We start from the raw sequence: 19,972 nt of genomic DNA on the forward strand, positions 1-19,972 counted from the left end.
TAACTAGACACTTTGGCTTTTTCCAGTTCTTTGCAATTATAAACAGCACTCCAGAAACATCTTTGTGCATAAATATATATATATAGGGGTTATTTCATTCAGATGGATTCTTGGAGGAAGAATTGTTAGGTCAAAGGCTCTGCATACTCAAATCACATTTAAAGCCCCTCTGAAAGATTATTCTTTAGAAAAGCAGCTACATTTCAAGTCAGGTTGCAAGGTAAAATCGTACCATTTCTGGTTCATCCTTGAAAAATCCTTTAAGAAAGCCCCAAATTTGGAGAGTGACGTGAAGTTGGAGGCTCTCGAGAGCTGGTCCAACACAGCCAGCTCTTCCTTCTGGTGTAGGGACAGATGGCTGTTTCTCTGGCAGTTAAGTAGTTGGTGTGTGTTTAGGGACCACGCTGTACATGAAATACGAATTGTTAAACACCAGGGTGGTCATCCTCACTGCAAGATGCTCACACTGCGAGAGGCGGGGCGTGTGTGGGGATTCAGATCCAACTGCCCGGACCCTCGCCCACAGGGGATGGGGGACTGGCACACATTATTTCGATGGTTATTTCTAAGATTCTCTTTCTCCTCCAACTTGAGTATTTTAGTAGAATTTGCATTCCGTTAATGGATTCATAGATCATGCGATCCTGCTGGACTTTCTTAAACCCCAACCAGTACCTAAATGCAGCTGGAAGGTCAGGGAGGTCCCCAGTTTTCTGCCCATTCTCAGCAGCCCACTCTGGGTCTGTGACTAAACATCTACTTGAAGTCTTTGGGGCAACGGGCACCTGGGAGGGGAACGGCTGGAATTCTGGGTGTCTCGTGTTTTTCTCTTTAAGCTCAGCTTCCTTTGTGGGCTAGAGGGGAGGGAAGACCAAGCTGTTTGCATCTGTGTCTGCAAGTTGCCTGGAACATGAGTTACCATGAAAGCCCTCCTCCTGGCAGAACTGATGTCACCCAGCTGTCTGGCCAGGCCGGGCTTCTCTGCTGGACAGGGCAGGAATTCACAGTGTGGCCATCACAAGACCAGTACGATGGGCAGACCTGCCAATGCGCAGGGGGCTTAGGTTTTCAGGTGCTCAGTCTATTTTAGTGAAGAAAGTTTGATTGGATCACGGCCACGCGTGTTTGTTCAAGTAGCGTCTGTGGCTGCCCGCGTGCCACGCGGCAGAGTTGAGTTAAGTGGATGTGATGGAGGCCATATGGCCCCCGAAGTCTGAAATATTTACCATCTGGCCCTTTACAGGAAAAGTTGGCTGATTGCTGCCTTACCCAAATGTTGGCCAGGCATTGGTGTTGGATGCTGAGATGGTCACCATCTCGTGTCGGTGGTCCATCAAGTGGACTCCGGGTCTGAGCCTCGCCCCAGAGACGGAGGGCGGGGCGCTGCACCCCGGACCTCAGGCTGCTCTGCTAAGTGCTCGCCCCCTGCGCTTGTTCCTCCCCTAACCTGCGCTCCCCTGTCTTCCTCCCTCGGCCAGCATCCACTCGAGCGTGCTGAAGGATGAGGCTGAGCCCCCTGTGGCCGGGGGGCCCCAGCTCCCCGAGGTCAGCCTGGGCCGCTTGGATTTTGAGGTGTCCGACTTCTTCCTCTTTGGCTCGCCCCTGGGCCTGGTCCTGGCCATGCGGAGGACGGTGCTGCCCGGACTGGATGGTGGGTATGGCGCGGGCTGGGGTTCAAGATGCCTTTGGGTCACTAGGCCACTGTGTGAGGGCCTGGAATTGGGGAGAGCGGGAGCGGGGAGGGCCATGGAGTTGGGGTAGATGAAGAGAGAGGCGAGGAAGAAGAAGGGGTGGGGGGGGAGGAGAGTGGGGCAGTTTCCCTAGATGGGCAAAGGTGAGGCAGCTCCTGGTGGATTTCGCTGTCCCTGTCACATGCCCCAGACTGATTTGTGCCCCCATTGTCCAGCTGTCATGCTGTCAGGGAAGAGGAGCCCTATTGCACCCACCCCCTCCATCCCCAGCGCCCAGGCAGGCCCTCTGCAGCCAGGTTGGTCTTACTGCCCCCTGCAGATGCCCTGCTCACCTCAGTGCTTTTGTTCTCGCAGTCCCTGCAGCCTTCAGTGCCTTCTCCCCATCCCTCTAAGATCCACACGGAGGTGGTTTGCACCAGCAGATGGCTTAGCAATGGCTCTGCGGATGTAAGAGGCTGGAGGCACCTCGGAGAACAGTGGATCAGGGATTCTCGAATTTCTTTAGCACCAAAGTTTACCAACAGCCTGCACTATGGAACAGATAAAAAGTGGCGGGGGGGTGTCTGCTAGAAGTGGGGAGGGGAGGCAGAATCCCACGGCCGTCCTTAACGTTGCTAAGGAAACCTAGGGCTCCCTGGATGCTGGACCGTCCAGTCCTCTAAGAGGGACAGTGAGGCGCGTTGATGAGCTGAAGCCTCAGTGGAGACACCTGCTGGTCAATGGGAGAAGTGTTCTGTCAGCTCTGGCAAACTAAGACGTCTACTTACTACCGGGCCTGGGAATTGAGCGGGCCGAAGGAAGGGCTGCTGATCCTGACTGAAAGATCCTAGGTCCGCTTCATAGTTCAGGTGGCAACTAAGCGACAGCTAGAAGAATTTAAAGGAGTTTGACCAGTGGAAGTAGTGGAGGGCGTCCTGCTAGGAGGAGGGGCAGCTTGAGCAGAAGCGCAGAGAAAGGAAAGCAGCAAGCCTGGCTGGGGAGTCACCGACGTCCACCGTGGCTGTAGTGCTGGGCGCCTACAGCGGTGCTTCTAGGTGGGGCAGGTTGGCAAGGCATTGAAGGCCAAGCTGAACCTGATGGCTTTGATCCTGTCGGTAGCAGGGAGCCATGGCAGGTTCTTGAGCAGAGGAATAGGTGACTCAAAGCTGCAGTCAAGGGAGCCTCCTAGGGCCAAGGGAGCAGGTGCTCAAGGGACTTCCCCCATGTATCCTCCCACTTCCCACCCCCACCCAGGTTTCCAGGTACGTCCTGCCTGCAGTCAGGTCTACAGCTTTTTCCACTGCGCAGACCCCTCTGCCTCCCGGCTTGAACCACTGCTGGAGCCCAAGTTCCACCTGGTGTCGCCCGTCAGTGTGCCCCGCTACCAGAGGTTCCCGCTGGGTGACGGACAGTCCCTCCTCCTTGGTAGGCCCTCAGGAGTATAATAAGAGTGTGCTGAGCCGGAGGCTGGGCCCCAGCTAGGAGGTGCCCCAGGGCCACCCTCTCTGGTCCAGCCCCTCCAAGCTAGTCAGCTGTCAGAGTGACTAGACTCACCTGAACAAGGACTATGTGCTCTGTGCGGGGGGGACAGGAAGACAGCTGACTCACCTGCCTTCCGAGCAGCCCACCTGTGTGAGCACCTGTTCTGCAGGAGGCATCTTTGGGCTCTGCCCCGTGACCAGCTCCCATGGCCGGGACCAGCATAATACTTGAGTTGTCAGACCTGATTGTAAGTCCGGGGATCCATGCTGAGTGCCATGCCTAGAGCCCAGCCTGGACTCTGGAGGGGCAGGGCACGGAGTGGGTCACCCTGGAGGGCTTCATGGAAGAGGGGGCCTTCAACCAAGGCATCGGAGAAGAGCTGGAGGATGGGGGTTGGAGAGATCTTCTGGGTGGAGGGAACATCAGGAGCAAGGGCAGGTGGGTTGGGGGGGCGTGGCCTCCAGGGCTTAAGTGGGGTGAGCCAGGCATGGACTGGGGTGAGGCCAAGGGGAGGCCTCTACTGGACAGTCAGGGGCTTGGAGATCAGAGCCTTGTCTCCGTACCACAGTTCAGGAAGTTTAGCCAAGCCAGTTCAGAGATTTGGGCCAGATTGGGGGCGGGGGCTGCTGTGCACGTGGCTCATTCAGGATTAAAATCCAATTGACCCCCCTTGCCCCATTTCATTGGAAACTTAATTTCCAAAGTCCTCTTTTGTCAGGAGCTTCCGTAGATAGAAGGGGCTCTAAAACCTTCCCACATCTTAAAATGTCACTCTCTGCTCAGGGCATCCCCTTGCCCCCAGGGGGCGCCCTCGCTCCCAGGATGGAGGCCCCATTCATTTCCAAGCTCAGCCACAGTCCTCTGTGGCTCAGGGAGGAGTCTGATACAAGAGCACGTGGTAATGTGCCACCTGTGACCTCAGCTGGTGCTTTGGGGGCAGCGTCCCAGACACGCCCTCGGCCGCTCTACTAGGGCTGGATGTGATGGTCGGGACCCTGACTCGTGCCTGCGTAACCCATGGCTTGGCGGAGGTGAAATCTGACTGCATACTACGGTGAGGGGGTCCCGTCAGGCTCTGGGGTAAGAGGTGCGGGCTGCCCGCTGGGCAGGTGAGGGAGCAGGCCGGGCTCAGCCTCCCGCCCAGCACGGGGCTGGCGCACACGGGCAGCTTCATCTGAGGCCCACCACTTGGCCTTGACTGTGAAATTCCCCCTCCAGCTGACGCCCTGCACAGCCACAGCTCCCTCTTCCTGGAGGGCAACTCCCGGGGCAGCCTGCCGCTTCTGGAGGCCCCGGCCTCACCCCCTCACGCCCCGAGGTCCCAGCGCCCGGGGCGGAGGATAAGCCAGGGCAGCTCCCACAGTGAGAGCTCGGAGTCCTCGGACAGTCTGGCCCCCGTGGGCACCTCCCGCAGTGAGTGAGGGTCTCCCGGGCCCTGCCTGGATTTGCGGGAGAGGGAACCCTCCTCCGGGTGGCCGCTGGCCCACTGCTGGGGCTGCCGAGGGCGGGGGAGGAGGGGACAAGGGAATCCAGACCGAGCTCTGACCTCAGAACTGTGACCTCTGACCCTGGACAGGGGCCCTGACCTCTGACCGTGGACTGAGCCGTGACCTTGCCAGGCCTCGACTTAATCCCAACGTTCAGTTTTCCCCCTGGGAGTCCCTGTGACCCACAGCCCTGGGATGAGACTGTGCACGTCTCCGTGGGTCAGGCCCCCATCCTGGGGACCAGTTTGCAGCACGCGCCCTGGGGGAGGGGGGGGTACGCGAGGGGGCTGGGGGGTCGTTGAAGGCGGAGGAGAGCTCATTCTGAGCTGAGCGCTCTGGCCCCAAACTTGTGCCCCGAGTGGCACATCCACCCCTGGATCCGGGCCCCGGGGTCCCACGCTGCCCCTTGGGTCAAAGCCCCGGGCAGGCCGCTCTGACCTTGCCCCCCTCTTGGCCCCGCAGTCACAGCCAAGTGGTGGGGCAGCAAGCGCATCGACTACGCCCTGTACTGCCCCGACGTCCTCACCGCCTTCCCCACCGTGGCCCTGCCCCACCTCTTCCACGCCAGCTACTGGGAGTCCACGGACGTGGTGGCCTTCATCCTGAGACAGGTACTGCCGCCCCTTCTTGGGAGGGCCCGTCCTTCTGGGGAGAAGAGGCTGACCTCACGGGCCACGCTGGACACTGGGAAGGCACCGAAGCGCGGCGAGTCGGGGGGTGACCTGGACAGACAACGGTTTTCCTAAGGAACGCTGGCTTCTGGCCAGTGGCGTGGTACTTTCTAGAAAATTAAATAGACACCACGTAGGAGAATGTACCTATGGTTCAACTTGGAGACTGGAGTCATCATGGCTGTTCCCCTGTGGGTCTCAAGGTCCTCGTCTCTAAAATAGGTGGAGAGAGAGGCCAGTGACTGAGGGAGAGCCTGGGGGTAGGTAGAGGCTGGCGGGTGAGGGTCAGATCACATGCACCCTCCACAGCCAAGGTCAGAGGGGGATTTTGTACTGGGTCCGATGAGAAGCCACTGCAGAGTTTTGAGTAAGGGAGAGATACTGATATTTTAGACGGAAGTCTTGTGGCTGCTGCTTGGAGGGCAGGAGAGCAGGCGTGGGATCCCAACCTTGAGGTGGCGGCTTGGGCTAGGAAGCTGGTGGCAGAGGTGCCGAGGGGCTGCCGGGTTTGAGGTGTGGTGACAGGACCTGCTGACATTCGGGCTGCGAGGGAAAGGGGTGGGGTCCCACGAATCCTGGTTTCCACTCGATTAACTATGGTGACACCATGCCCTAGGGCTGGGCGGGAGGGGATACTGAGTCTTGGGTCTGGACCTGGGAAGGTGAGACGCCTGTTAGATGTTGGGAGGGAAGGTGAGTGGAGAGTCTGGAGCTTAGCTGGCTTGGAGATTAAAATGTGGAGTCATCAGAGCTTGGATGGCATTTAAAGCCAGTGATGGGTTGCCCTGCTTCTCACACCAATTCCCACGTGTGAGTTTTTTCCCCACAGCAGGCAAGTCTCTGACCTCAGCTGGGTGTCCTACAATTTCACTCAGTTTTGACATTATCTATCTGGAGATAGGGTCAGATCCCGCAGGTTAAGGGCTCAGCCCTACAACTGCCCGCCCCGCCCCCATCAGATGTCAATCTTCAGGTCACCTGGGTTTCCCTCTCTTTTTTTTTTAAACATCATGAAAAATTTTTTTCTTTATTTTTTTTGGCTGCATCGGGTCTTAGTTGGCGCACATGAGATCTTCATCGAGGCATGTGGGTCCTTTCGTTGCAGCGTGTGGGCTCTCCGTTGTAGCGCATGGGCTTCTCTCTAGTTGTGGCATGCAGGTTTTTCTCTCTCTAGTTGTGGCGCGCGGGCTCTGTAGTTTGCGGCACGCGGGCTCTCTTGTTGAGGCGTGTGAGCTCAGTAGTTGTGGCGCGTGGGTTTTAGTTGCCCTGCAGCATGTGGGATCTTAGTTCCCCGACCAGGGATTGAACCCACGTCCCCTGCATTGGAAGGTGGATTCTCTACTACTGGACCACCAGGGAAGTCCCTCACCTGGGTTTTCTGACTCACAGGCTATAGAATGGAGGTTCCAAAGATCCTCTCCTTGGATTCAGTTAATTTGCTAGAGTGGCTCACAGAACTCAGTTTATTTACTAGATTACTGGTTAATCATAAAAGGATTTTATAAAAAGGAACAGCCAGATGGAAGAGATGCAAAGGGCAGGGTATGGGGAAAGGGGTTGGAGCTTCCATGCCCTCTCTAGGGCACCACTGTCCCCAAATTCCCATGTGTTCACCAACCTGGAAGATCTCCAAACCCCATCCTTTTGGGTTTTTGTGGAGACTTCATTACGTAGACATGATGGATTAAATCACTGGCCATCTGTGATTGAACTCCAACCTCCAGCCCCTCTCCCCTCTCCCGAGGTGGTGATGTGGGGCTGGGGCGGGACTGAAAGTTCCAGCCCTCTGATCGCAAGGTTGATTCTCCTGGCAACCAGCCCCATCCTTAGATGCGGTTCAAGTCACCTCATTAACATAACGAAAGACACCTTTGTCCCTCTCACTTAGGAAGTTGCAAGGATTTGAGAAGCTTTGTGCCAGAAATTGGACAAAGACCAAATATATACTTCTTATAAATCACAACATCACAGATACCAAGGGAGTTACTGTAGACGGAGAAGTTCAGGGAGGAGTCCTGGAGCGGATAGACGGGAGGGGGCCGCAGCGTTGGGCAGGATGGAGGTCACGGGGCCTTGGCAAGCATGGCTTCAGGGGAGACACAGGATCAGAAGCCTGCCTGGAGTGAGGGAGGGGAGAAGGCAGGGGGGAAGTGGAGATAGTGCAGGGCGAGTCTTCTGCGGACTTTTGCTGTCAGGGAGAGCAGGAACATGTCATGGTTGTTGAGAGGGGTCCTAGGGAGAGGCAGTATGACGGCATATTTAGATGCTAAGGAGAATGATCCAGTAGTGAGGGACTAGCCATTGGTGTAGGGTTGAGAGGGGAGCTGGCTCCATTATGTTCTTGAGGAGGTGGGTGGGGCTGGGTGGGACCAGGTCACCCACCATAATGGGGGAAGGCAGAGAATGGGTACAGACGCAGGTGGCTGCTAGGTTTGGGTGTCGAGAGCAGAGGCTGGTCCAGGCCAGAGCATTTGAGAGACAGTGGTCTGGCCCCAGCTGTCAGGACAGGTGGGCAGAGTGGTAGGTGCTGGGGGCTCCCGGCCTCCTGAGGGTCCCAGGCTGGGAGGTGGGGAGGCCTGGGGGAGGGCCCGACTGGCCGCAAGCTGGAGGGCCCTGACACCATGGGGAGGAGGGAGAGGGGCCCAGATGGCCTGACCGGAGTCCTGCTGGGCCGCTGATCAGGTGATGCGCTATGAGAGCGTGAACGTCAAGGAGAGCGCTGGCTTGGACCCCGCAGCACTGAGCCCCACCAACCCCCGCGAGAAGTGGCTTCGTAAGAGGACCCAGGTCAAGCTGCGGGTATGTGCTTGTTGGAGGCGCCTATGGGTTGAGGCTGTGGTCTCTGGGAGGTGGGGCTGCCCCCGGGGGCTGGGGCATCCACACGGCGGGGAAGGGCTTTGGTTCGCTCCTCAGATCTCCGTGCTCATACATGCTGGGATTCGGGCTTAGACGAGGCCCCCAGGGCTGCAGTGGAGGGGGAGGGGGGATTGGTGAGATGGGGAGCTGGCTGCCCGTGGCCTGGCTCCACAGGAGCACCACGGGTGGGGCTCCAGGGCGCTGGGGATGGTGAGGAGATGCCAGTTGTGGAGCAATTGCTATTTGCCAGGCCTCTGTAGACGTACCCAGGGGTCCGAAAGAGTCTTGCACACAAACACGGGGCTCACAGCCCGGTGTGGCGTTTGCCATCATATAGAGGGAGGCACAGATTAGGAAGAAGATGAAGAGAGGATTGTCAGGGCAGGCCGTGCGGCGCTTCCCTGAAGAAGCATCATCTCTGCAAGGTATTGACGTATGAATAGGAGTTCAGTAGGCATACATTCATTTACTCAGCAAACGACGGTCAATACCCACTGTGTCCCAGACCCTTTGCCAGGCAGTGGGGCACAGGAATTTACAAGCACAGCCACTGTTGTGGTGGGCACTTCCAGTCCTGTGGGAACATCAGACATGGACCCCAAGAACAGTCCTAAATGGTACAAGGTGATCAGTGATCCATGAATCAACTCTTTTTTTGGTAAACATATTTATTGAGCTATAACCACATTTTATACAATTCACCCACTTAAAGTGTGCAATTCAATGTATCTTAGTATATTCACCGATGTGTGCAACCATCATCATGGTTAATTTTAGATCATTTCCATCACCTCCGAAAGAAACCCCTTACCCTTTAGCTACCGCCCCGCTCCCCCAGCCCCCTACTGCCACCCCTAACCCTAAGCGACCACTCATCTACTTTCTGTCTCTATAGATTTGCCTATTCTGGACATTGCATATAATGGAATCATACCATAGGTGGTTCCTTGTGTCTGGCTTCTTTCACTGAGCACCTTTTTCAAGGTTCATCTGCGTTGTGGTTTGTGTCAGTACTTAATTCCTTTTTATGGCATCTTTCCATGTGTTTATTTCCATGAATGAGCTCTTCCCTTATCGGTATTCTTGTCAGCAGGCCTGCATCTCCCACTTGACTGAGGGTTTCCGGGTCAGGGTCCATGACTGGTTCCACTCTGCATCCCCAGAGCCCAGCTCTGGGACCAGTGCAGATGAGGTGCCTACAGATGTTTGTTGATTTGAATTGAAATACCATGGAATTGAGAGGAGGCAGAGACCATCTCTGGGGAGTCCACCAGTGCTTCTTGGAGAGGACGAAGTTGAGTCAGGTCTTAGTGGATGGGCTGGAAGAAGGAGGCAGGGGACCAGGGGTGCCATAGAAAGTGGGGGGACCAGTGTGAGCAAAGGCCCAGAGGCCTCTGCAGAGCCTGACCTGCAAGAACCAGTGGGGCTTCGAAGGGCAGCAGCAGGAGATGGGACTGAAAAGATTGCCCAGCAAAGTTTTGATGCCAGGCTCAGGATTTGTACTTCATCCCGAGGGCCCCGGGGGGTTGAAAGATCTGTGCTTTATAAAGACGGTCGATCTGCCACGGGGAATGTTTTTGAGTAAGGGGGCTCCTTTAAGATGCTACTAGCAGAGCCCAGAGGAGAGGTACCTGGGTGTGGGAAAAGACACGATGTGGGTGGTTCTGTAAAGATGGAGTGGTTTGGGTCTTGAAGCCAGGCTGGGAGTGGTGGGTAGCTGGGGCCAATGTAGGGCTACGGAATGAATTGAAACCAGACGTGAAGAAGGATGGGGACGCTGGGATAGTTACAGACAAGTGATGCGACGTCCAGCATTGCTCCAGAATGATCTGGAGCGGGGTGGGGGCATCTAGCCAGGGAAGAGCAGAGCCAGAACGGCCGCGACTGGTTTCCGGCCACACGAGACTTCCTACGCTGTTTTCTCTACTCTTGACATTTAAATCGCCCACGAAGCAAAGACGGATGGTAAACGGCTACTGGATGTGAGCCGTGATGAGGAAGGAAGAAGTGAAGGTGACCCTCAGTTTGCAGCCTGGGGATCTAGAAGGATGCCAGGCTCTGAGGACTGGTTGTTACCTCCGGGCCATGCGGAGAATCAAGAGCGGAGGATGCTGGTCTGCAGGATCCCAGGGCTCCTTGGAGACCACGTGAGGGTCTAAGGGTCTGTTTCCCTCGTGGATTCCATGGGGACACGTCTCGGAAGCTTTAACGAGGTTAACAGGAAGGAAGGCAGTATCCGGCGGGTGTGCATCCCTCCAGCTGATCCTGTGGCTGACGTAAGGAAAAAGCCAGGTCGAGTCCCCTTGCAGAAGCTGAGCTGGTTTCTGTCCTTCCAGAATGTCACCGCCAACCACCGGGCCAACGACGTGATTGCTGCTGAAGACGGCCCCCAGGTCCTGGTGGGGCGGTTCATGTATGGGCCCCTCGACATGGTGGCCCTGACCGGGGAGAAGGTACAGAGGCTGGGCCATCCCCTCCTGGGTACCACGTGGCACGTGCGGTGAGGGCTGCGGAAGGCCTGGCTGCACGAGGTGGGAGATGCTCATGCAGGTCAGGGAGGGAGAGTGGGAGTGAGGGATGGACCGGGTGCCTCGGAGAAGCTGGTGTGGCTGCAGTAGAAAGAGGAAAGGTGGTGGGAGCCAGGAGCTAGCGTCGGACAGGACCCCAAGCCCTGCTGTCTTGGCAGAGAAGAGCTCCCAAGCCCAGCCCCAGCACCCCAGCCTTCAGCGGTTCCCCTGGGCCCCTCACTGCCTGCAGGTGGACATCCTGGTGATGGCAGAGCCTTCCTCCGGCCGCTGGGTGCACTTGGACACGGAGATCACGAACAGCAGCGGCCGGATCACGTACAGCGTGCCGCGGCCCCGGCGCCTGGGGCTCGGCGTCTACCCTGTGAAGATGGTCGTCAGGTAAGACCCAGGCGACACTCTCACGGTGCTTTCACCCGGTTCCATGGCCCTGCCAGCCAGGCCTGTCCAGAAGATGGGGGCCTCGAGGTACTGTCTTCGGGACCCTGTCCTTGTCTGCAGGGAGAGAGGAAAATGGGATGCGGTCGCAGCTGTAGCATCAGGAGATGCCGCCCAGGTTCTCTCTCAACCTGGCCCCGACTGAGCTCTGACCCCGGCTGTGGGCTGACCTTGGCCTCAGGCTGACACCTGACCTTGAGCGCACGGCTGGCCATACCTTTCAGGGGCGACCAGACCTGCGCGATGAGCTACCTCACAGTGCTGCCCCGGGGCATGGAGTGCGTGGTCTTCAGCATTGACGGCTCCTTTGCGGCCAGCGTGTCCATCATGGGAAGCGACCCCAAGGTCCGGCCAGGGGCAGTGGACGTTGTCCGGTGAGTGCACCCTCCCTGCGGGGGATGTGTCCCCCCGGGGCAGGGGCCAGCAGCCCTGGGGGATATGGGCCAGGAGCCGGGAGTCCTGGCTTCACCTCCAGCAGTAATTTACTGAGGCCCTTGAGAATCTCGGATGCCCTCCCTCCCTCCCTCTCTGTCTTCCTCCCTCTGTTTATTCTAACACTGTCTGAGCATTCTGTGCAGTGAATCAGGCCCGGTCTCTTGCATTCAGATCCCAGTCAGGATAAAATTGGTGTGTTCTGATTACCGGTTGCCGTGGAGCAAATGCTCCGTACTTAGCAACTGAAGATCGTACTTTATTATTCTATCACATCATTGACTGGCTTCTGCTGGGAGTTTCTCCAGCAGTGGCAGTCAGGTGGCGGTCCAGGCGGGGGGTCATCTGAGGGCTCCACTGGGCTGGAGGTTCAAGATGTTCAGGATGGATGATGAGCTCATGTGTCTTGTTCCTCGGCTGGGGCGTCTCTTTCTCTCTCTCCATGTGGCTGTTCCATGTGACCAGCCAGGTGGTCTCAGACCAGCCAGACTTTGTACCTGGTGGCTGACTTCCACCATGGTGACCGGCCTCCTCTGGTTCCTAGAGACCCAGCTGGAAGCTACACGCGTTCTTAGGACCCAGCCTCGGAATTCAGTGTCCTTCCCACTACGTTCTGTTGGTTATAAGTGAGGCGCAGGATCGAGCCAGATTCAAGGGGAAGGGACCACATAAAGGTGTGAATACTGGGACACGTGGCTCACTGGGAGGCCATCTTTCAAGACTAGCTAACACAGTGCTAATCGAGAGATTGCAGCTCTTACAGCTGATTGGAGAAAGCAGAGCAGACTTCCTGGGGCAGGTGACATCTGAGGCAACTCCTGAAGGACAGATATATATATACATATTGCAGTCCATGCCATTGTACAAATATTAGCACATGCAGAAAGACAAAAAGAAGAAAATACAAAACTCTTTTTTTTTTTTTTTTGCGGTACGTGGGCCTCTCACTGCTGTGGCCTCTCCCGTTGCGGAGCACAGGCTCCGGACGCGCAGGCTCAGCAGCCATGGCTCACGGACCCAGCCCCTCCACGGCATGTGGGATCTTCCCGGACCGGGGCACGAACCCGTGTCCCCTGCATCGGCAGGCGGACTCTCAACCACTGCGCCACCAGGGAAGCCCACGAAACTGGTTCTGATAGGCCAGGAAGGTGACAGGGAAGAACAGAGCACGTGTGGGGAAGAGGCGGGGCAAGCTTCGGGCCATTGGATGCTGGGGCCAGACTGGGGCCGGGAAGGGGGCGCGGCGGGAAGCACAGCTCCCTAGGGCTGCCGTACTGCAGAGAGAGGCGCAAACGGATTTTCCACTAGAAAAGCAAAAGAGGCACCACTTTAGTCTCTCCCTCTCGCCCTGCCTCTCTCCCTCCACTCTTTTCTGAGGCTGGCTCTGGGCCAGGCTCTAGGCTGGGCACTGATGCAGAAAGAGATCCTAGTTAGAGGAAATTCACAGTCCAGTGGAGAAAACAAGTCATGGGCATGAGAAACTGTACTCCAGGACTCCAAGGGATCAGAACACCAAGAGTGGGACCGATCCCGGGTCCTGGGAGTTCTTGGGGACTGGGTCAGGGGACTGCCCTGCACCACCCCAGCAGCAGTGGTCACTCTGGGGAGAGAAAACTAGTCTGGCGCAAGGACTCCTACGAGACTGCTCACCTCAAGATGCCCACTGGCCTTGTGGAAACAGGCCCTGGACCTGCTCATTTCAGGGGCCGACCTCCTCCTTATAAGCCTGCATCCTTTATTCCCATTATATCTTCTCCAAGCCCCTCCCAAGTCAGTGTCCCCCTCCCACACCTGGGAAGGGGAGGCTGTGGTCCTTCCTCTCTGAGGGGCAGTCCATCTGGTGCTCTCATCTCTTCACATGGGCTCCTGGGGCCGCTGCGGTGCTCTCCAAACCTTGCTAAGCATCAGAAGCTGCTTTCTGTAATCACAGATCACTGGGTACCCCGTCAGAATTAACCAGAACTCTGGAGGTGACACCTGAGCCTGTGCATTCTTACAAAACCTCCCCAAATCTCTCAGAGCATCTTCCAGGTTTGGAAACCCCCCATCTATGGTGGCCAGTCAGTGGCTAGCGCCACAAAAGCCTGCAATCAGGCCTGGGCTCATCTGACATCTTACAGAAAGGATTCCATGTCAGCGGAGAGCACTTGCCCACTGTGAGAGCACAGAGAAGAGAGAGGCAGATCCTGCTTGGAAAGCAGGGAAGGCTTCCTGGAGGAGGTGGCTTTGAAAGATGGGGGGATGGGAACATAAGGAGATGGAGCCACAAAGCCTCTCTAGGGCAGGGGTCTGCAGCAGAAGAGCACAGAGCTTGTCTGGGGCAGCAAAGCAGCTCCATGTGGCTGGGGAGCTGCCATGCTCAAGGGCAGAGTGTGGGGGACCACCAGTGCAGGGGGGCCTTGCGACCTCAGGGCACCGGGGAGCCAGGAATGGCTTTAGGCGAAGGAGTAGTGGGGTTAGATGTGCAATTTACAGAAATCACCATGGAAACAGTACCAAGGATAACAATAAAGTCACTGCCAGGCTTGTTTGGGATGAATTTATTTCATCCTTCAGAAAACCCTAGGTGGTAATTGTTGTTATTAGCCCCATTTTACAGAAGGGGAAACTGAAATCCTGGGGGCGTTAAGTAACCTGCTCGAAGTTGCACGGCCCAGGTTGGATTGCAACTGGGGGCACTGGAGGGAAAGGGCCCTCCCAGGAGGGTTTTGTAGTGGCCCAGGAGAGCGATGGGTCCTGAGCTAAGGCTAAGAAGTGGAGTTAAACTGAGAGGATGGAGTGAAGATCCTGCCGGGTAGAATCAAAGGCTCCTTGATTGGAGGAGGAAGGACGGGAGACCGAAGGAAAGGGAGGGATCAAAGGGGCTTCTCTCTGGCTCCAGAAGCTTGAGTGATGATGGTGCACCACAGAGAAGGGGACCCAAGCAGAGGGGCCGGGAGTGGAGGGATCATTTGTGCTGTGGGCATGTGGTTGGTGCCTGTGGGCCATCCGGGGGAGATGGCCAGGACTCACGGGGCTCAACTGGGGGTGCAGACTTCAGGGTGCCCCCTTGTTTTCCCCTAGTGCTCCTGGGAACAGCCCCTCCGGCTTCTCGGGGCAGGGGGAAGTGGGGAGTGGGGCGGGCTGCCGGGCAGGGGGTGGCCCACGCAGGGCGGGGCTGGACCCTGCAATGCCGTCTCGCCAGGCACTGGCAGGACCTGGGCTACATGATCCTCTACATCACGGGGCGGCCGGACATGCAGAAGCAGCGGGTGGTGTCGTGGCTGTCCCAGCACAACTTCCCACAGGGCATGATCTTCTTCTCGGACGGGCTGGTGCACGACCCGCTGCGGCAGAAGGCCATCTTCCTGCGCAACCTCATGCAGGAGGTGAGTGTCCCGGCTGGGCAGGGCTTCCTCCACCGCCCTCCCCATCACCCCTCCCCTCCTCCCTCAACCCGGGGTGGGGGGCCTCCTCCTTTACCCCTCATCCTCCGATTGTCCAAGCGGATGCCCAGTTTGCAAAGCACATTCACGTGCACCTCATCGGTCCTTTTACTGCCCAGCGAGGTGTGTCGTCTTATCCCTACAGGCAAGTGAGAAAGGTGAGGCTTAGGGATGTGCCCAGGATCTCAGAGTCACCCTTTCATCCTTTATCTTCTGACCCGAAAGCCTAAACTCTTGTCTCTGCATCTGGTTATACCTTCAGCAGACACTTAAGTGCCTAGTGTGTTCCCTCCCCTGTCCTGGGCGTTGGGGATGCACAGAGGCAAACAGAACTCGGGATGTCCTAGAGCTGTGATGTTCACTGCGTGCCCCGTGGCACAGGGTTCCCTGGGACCTCATTAGACATGCAGAGTCTCTGGCCCCCCTTGGAGACCTACTGAATCTGAAACTCTGGGAAGGGGCCCGGCAATCTGTATTTTAACAAGCCCACCAGGGGATTCTGATGCTTACAAACTTTTGAGAACTGCCAATCTAGAGCCGGGGTTGACAAATCATGGCCCAGGGGCTGAATCCGGCCCATGGTTTTTATATGACTTGTGAGCTAAGAATGGTTTTAATTCTCTTACATGGTTGGGGGAGAAAAATCAAAAGAAGAGTAAGGTTTCATGACATGTGAAAATTATATGAAACTCAAATTTCCATGTCCATAAACAAAGCATTACTGGAACACAGCCATGCTCATTTGCTTACGGGCTGTTCATGGCTGCTTTTCAGCTACAATGGAATAGTTGAGTAGTTGCAACAGAGTGCAAAGCCTAAAATATTTAGTATCTGGTCTTTCACCAAAAGAGTCTGCCAATCCCTGATCTACAGGAAGAAAAACATGGAAATTGACAGTTAACCGGTGGGTGATTAGAAAAGACCCTTTGGGAAAACAGAGGAGAAAGGACCTAGCTTTGTCTGGAGAGGCCAGGGAAGGCTTCTAGGAGGTGGCAACTTCTGAGGTGAGTCTTGAAGCATGAGTATGAGTTTGTCCGGTGGCCAAAGAAACAGCATGTGCAAAGGCACTGAGGTAGGAAAGAGCCTGGGATGTTCTCAGAGCTGCAGGTATTCAGGATGGGGGTATGTGCTGGATCAGATTCAGGTCCAGTGGGAGCTGAGGTCCCAGAAGTGAGCAGGGGCCTGGGCTGGGCAGGCCGTGAAAACCTTAGAAACTGGCCAAGACCGTGAACGCTCTGCTGAGGGTAGTGGTGAGCCATGGAAAAGCTTCAGGCAGGGGAGTGGCAGTGTCTAATTTGGGCGGTAGAAAGATCGTTTTGGCAGCTGTATGGAGAACAGATTGGCGGGAGAAACGAGGGGCAGGAAGGCCAGTTGGGAGGCTGTTGCCCAAGTAAGAGACAGAAGACCAGAATCCAGGTGGTAGTCGTGGAATGGAGAGAAAGGCACGGACAGGCAGGAGAACCAGAGGGCAGAATTGGCAGGACAGAACTGGCTTCCAGTCCTGGCCCTGGATTGTGTCAACTTGGCACTCAATTTCCTGTCCACAGAGGAGCACTTTGCCCCACTGTTCGTAACCTACGGGTCGCGTTCCTCACGTGGGGTCAGCAAATGGTGGGGCTGTGATTCACAGGTGGAGCCCATATCAGGCTTTCGGTGCAGAGGGTGGGGCGGGAGGGGAGGCCACTGCAGGGGGTGGTTCCTGATGCAGGGTGGTCCCATGACTTGGAGTCTATCAGTGTGCAGATAAAGGGTCCCCCAGCAGTGCTCCCTGGGGGGACATCTAGGAGTCCTCTGTGGGGATGCGCTGGGCCCCCTCTCCCTCCATCAGCTGCCCTGTGTTTCAGTGCTTCATCAAAATCAGTGCGGCCTACGGCTCCACGAAGGACATCTCCGTCTACAGCGTGCTAGGCCTGCCACCCTCCCAGATCTTCATTGTGGGCCGGCCCACCAAGAAGTATCAAACCCAGTGCCAGGTGGGTAGAGGTGGGGCTGGGGGTTGGGGGGTGAGGGGGGTGGAACCAACAAAAGGGGAGAGGGGAGGAGGAGGTTTATTCCATTGTTTGCTCATTCAGTCATTTGTTCTTTCCTTCCTTCCTTCCTTCCTTCTTTCCTTCCTTCCTTCCACAAACACGACTGGGTGCCTGCTTTGGGCCAGGCCCTGCGCTGGGTACAGGGGAGATCCATGGTGGAATCGGATGTCATGTCATCCAGTCTAGTGGGGGAGATGGAAAAATTAGCAGACAATGACAGTGCAGTGTGGCAGGAGCCATAATGAATGACAGGGAGCACAGAGAACTGTGGGGTCCCAGAGAGGAGCAGCTAAGCCAGACTCAGGGACAAGGTTGGTTTCTGGGAGTTTGAAGGAATTATCCAGGAAGGGCCTGAGGTTGGAGGAGCCTTTGTGACAGAGGCAGCAGCAAAAGCCACGGTCAGGAGACAGCAGAGCACATGTGTATTATGGGAACTGCAAGTGACTCAGCTTGTCTGAGTGTGATGTGGGAGGGAAAGGGAGAGGGGGCTGGAGCAGCGGGTCCTGGACGGCCTGTGTGTCTTGCCAAGCTGGGACTCTACGGCTCTGGAGTGAGTTTGTGATGAGTTTGTGATTCAGAGAGGTCCGTTGGGCTGCAGGTGGAAGGCGGATCAGAGGAAGGGGAGAGGGGAGGGAAGGAGTGGCAGGGCGGTGGCAGGGCAGAGAAGGCCAAGGGCCTGAGAGGCGCTTCTGAGGCAGGATGGATTGGATTTGGTAACGAAGGGATCGGATGCATGAGTCGAGAGAAAGGGAGAGTCAAAGATGACGCCCGGTTTCTGACCTGGGTGACCAGGTAGGTGGTCCCATTACCGGGGTTGAAAAGCAGGCGACTGAATGGAAGGCGATGATCTCTTTGGGCCACGTTGAGTGGGAGGTGCCTGAAAGTGACCGGCAGGGGGAGGGGCAGAGATGGTGGGACCTCAGAGTGGGGACCGTTAGAGCAGGGCTTCTCAACTCTAAGGTGCGCACAGATCACTTGGAGACCTCGTTTAAACGCAGATTCAGATTCCGAGGCCTGGGCTGGGGCCTGACATCCTGCCCGTCAAGGGTCCAGGTCGTGCTGCTGCTGCTGTGATCCACGGCCCACACTTTGAGCAGCAAAGGCTCTGAGGGCCTAGGGAGAGGGATTGGCAAGAAGGGCAGCTGCGGGGGCCAGAAAATAACGAGGTTCCATGCGGCAGAAGCTGGAGGAGGGGAGAGAGAGACTTACCTTTGGGGGATTTTAGTGAAAGTGACAAGGATGGGAGCTTCACCCCATCAGGAATCCAGGGAACTCTGGCGTGACCCGGGGGTACAGACAGAAGCGCTCAGTTGCCCAAAGCCGGGCAGGGAGCATTAACCGGTCATGAGCTCCCCAGGTCCTGGAGCAGCTGGGTGTTCCGGGGAGAGGGCGATGTTGGGGTGTGGGGAAGGGCAGGACCACGGCCCGCCTGCCCCTCTGGCCTGACGCCTGTCCCCTCCGCAGTTCCTGAGCGAGGGCTACGCCGCGCACTTGGCCGCGCTGGAGGCCGGCCACCGCTCGCGCCCCAAGAAGAACAGCTCGCGTATGATCCTGCGCAAGGGCAGCTTCGGCCTCCACGCGCAGCCCGAGTTCCTGCGGAAGCGCAACCACCTGCGCCGGACCATGTCGGTGCAGCAGCCCGACCCGCCCGCCAACCCCAAGCCCGAGCGGGCCCAGAGCCAGCCCGAGTCCGACAAGGACCACGAGCGGCCCCTGCCCGCGCTCAGCTGGGCGCGCGGGCCCCCCAAGTTCGAGTCGGTGCCCTGAGGGCCAGGCTGCGCGCAGAGCAGGGGGGCCCCAGCGGGCTGCCTTCTCCCCGGCAGACACAGGCCTTTTCCTGCTTTTTCCCTCACGTGTCTGTCCAGCAGTGTCCGACCAGCGAGGGGGGCAGGACCCTGCCTGGCCTCGGGGGGCTCCCTGGGCTGCGAAGGGGTGAGATCCAGGGGTCTCAGTGCGGTCGCTGCTGCCCCATCACGCCTGTAGCGCGAGCCCCAGCTAGGGTGGATGTTTGTGTAATCCCGGGGGCAGGCCTGCCTGGAGCCGGAGTGTTTGACAAAGTCGACCATCTTTCTGAGTTCCTGAGGCTTCCACAGTGATGCTAGGCAGGCCCTAACGGGAGCAGCCCCCAGACCAGGGACCAAATGCCGCTGGCAGGTACAGCTTCCTGGCTGCCTGCTGGAGGGTCGAGTGGTATTTGTGCCCGCCCTCCGCGTGGCGTCCCGGGTCACCATCTTGGGCCTGGCTCTCCTGTGGCAAAGTGGCCACGTTCTGGGAGCGAGAGGATGTCCCCTGGGCTCATCCTCTGTCTGAGTCGTTTGCCCACGGCCCTTGGGGGGGCGGGGTCTGGTGCTGACGGTCTGTCCTCCTGCAGCTGTCCATTGTCCCCTCTTTCTTGTCTCCTCCCCTTTCTCCCGTGGCCCTTGAGGACAGTTATGCCTCTTCCCGGAGTCCTGCCTGGTGCCCTCCCCTGTGAGGCTGTGGCCCCGGTTCTGGCCTAGCCGGGCTGGCTGTGAGCCTTGAGCCTGTTGCTTGCCCTCTCTGGGCCCTGCCTTCCTTCTGTAATTGGAGGGGTCTCCCGAGCTGAGATTGGTGGGAGTTTTTGACTCCTAGCTTGTCCTGCACTTCTGCCTTCTGAGGCTTTTCAGGCCTAAGAGCCCCGCAGAGCCCCTCAGAGTGCCCAGTGATCTATACCTTCCTTGCAGACTAAGAGAGGGGCTGGGGCAGGGGGTGGGCAGGAGGGAGCCACCGTTGCCCCACCACTTCAAAGGAAGCCCCTCTGGGGGGTCGCTGGGAAGGGGTCCCTGCTCCATAGAGAGGTTTGCTTTGCACTGAGGTCCAAACCTGGTGTCCCAGGGACAGAGACATTCCCCAAAGGAGGCTCCCCCTCCCCAGCTCTGCTCAGAGTGATTTCTCCCTTTGGCTCCTGGAAGGCGTAACAGCTGAGGTCCCAGAGCTC

At 57.4% G+C, this 19,972-nt stretch overlaps 1 protein-coding gene across 1 annotated transcript in view; it reads left to right on the forward strand.

The window, feature by feature from the left end:
- The window catches only part of PITPNM3 (PITPNM family member 3), a gene marked incomplete at both ends in the record, with an annotated part of 71,658 nt that extends 52,875 nt beyond the window's left edge, over positions 1–18,783 (forward strand). The window contains 11 exons of the mRNA XM_082861624.1: positions 1,479–1,651; positions 2,925–3,095; positions 4,371–4,565; positions 5,102–5,250; positions 7,993–8,109; positions 10,503–10,619; positions 10,924–11,072; positions 11,354–11,503; positions 14,746–14,929; positions 16,831–16,959; positions 18,481–18,783. Coding sequence (XP_082717750.1) covers positions 1,479–1,651; positions 2,925–3,095; positions 4,371–4,565; positions 5,102–5,250; positions 7,993–8,109; positions 10,503–10,619; positions 10,924–11,072; positions 11,354–11,503; positions 14,746–14,929; positions 16,831–16,959; positions 18,481–18,783 — 1,837 coding nt within the window. The remainder of the gene's footprint in view (positions 1–1,478; positions 1,652–2,924; positions 3,096–4,370; positions 4,566–5,101; positions 5,251–7,992; positions 8,110–10,502; positions 10,620–10,923; positions 11,073–11,353; positions 11,504–14,745; positions 14,930–16,830; positions 16,960–18,480) is intronic.
- Positions 18,784–19,972: the final 1,189 nt, after the last annotated feature.

This window comes from Leucopleurus acutus, assembly GCF_964270905.1.
Source record: "Leucopleurus acutus genome assembly, chromosome: 19".
Taxonomy (NCBI): domain Eukaryota; kingdom Metazoa; phylum Chordata; class Mammalia; order Artiodactyla; family Delphinidae; genus Leucopleurus; species Leucopleurus acutus.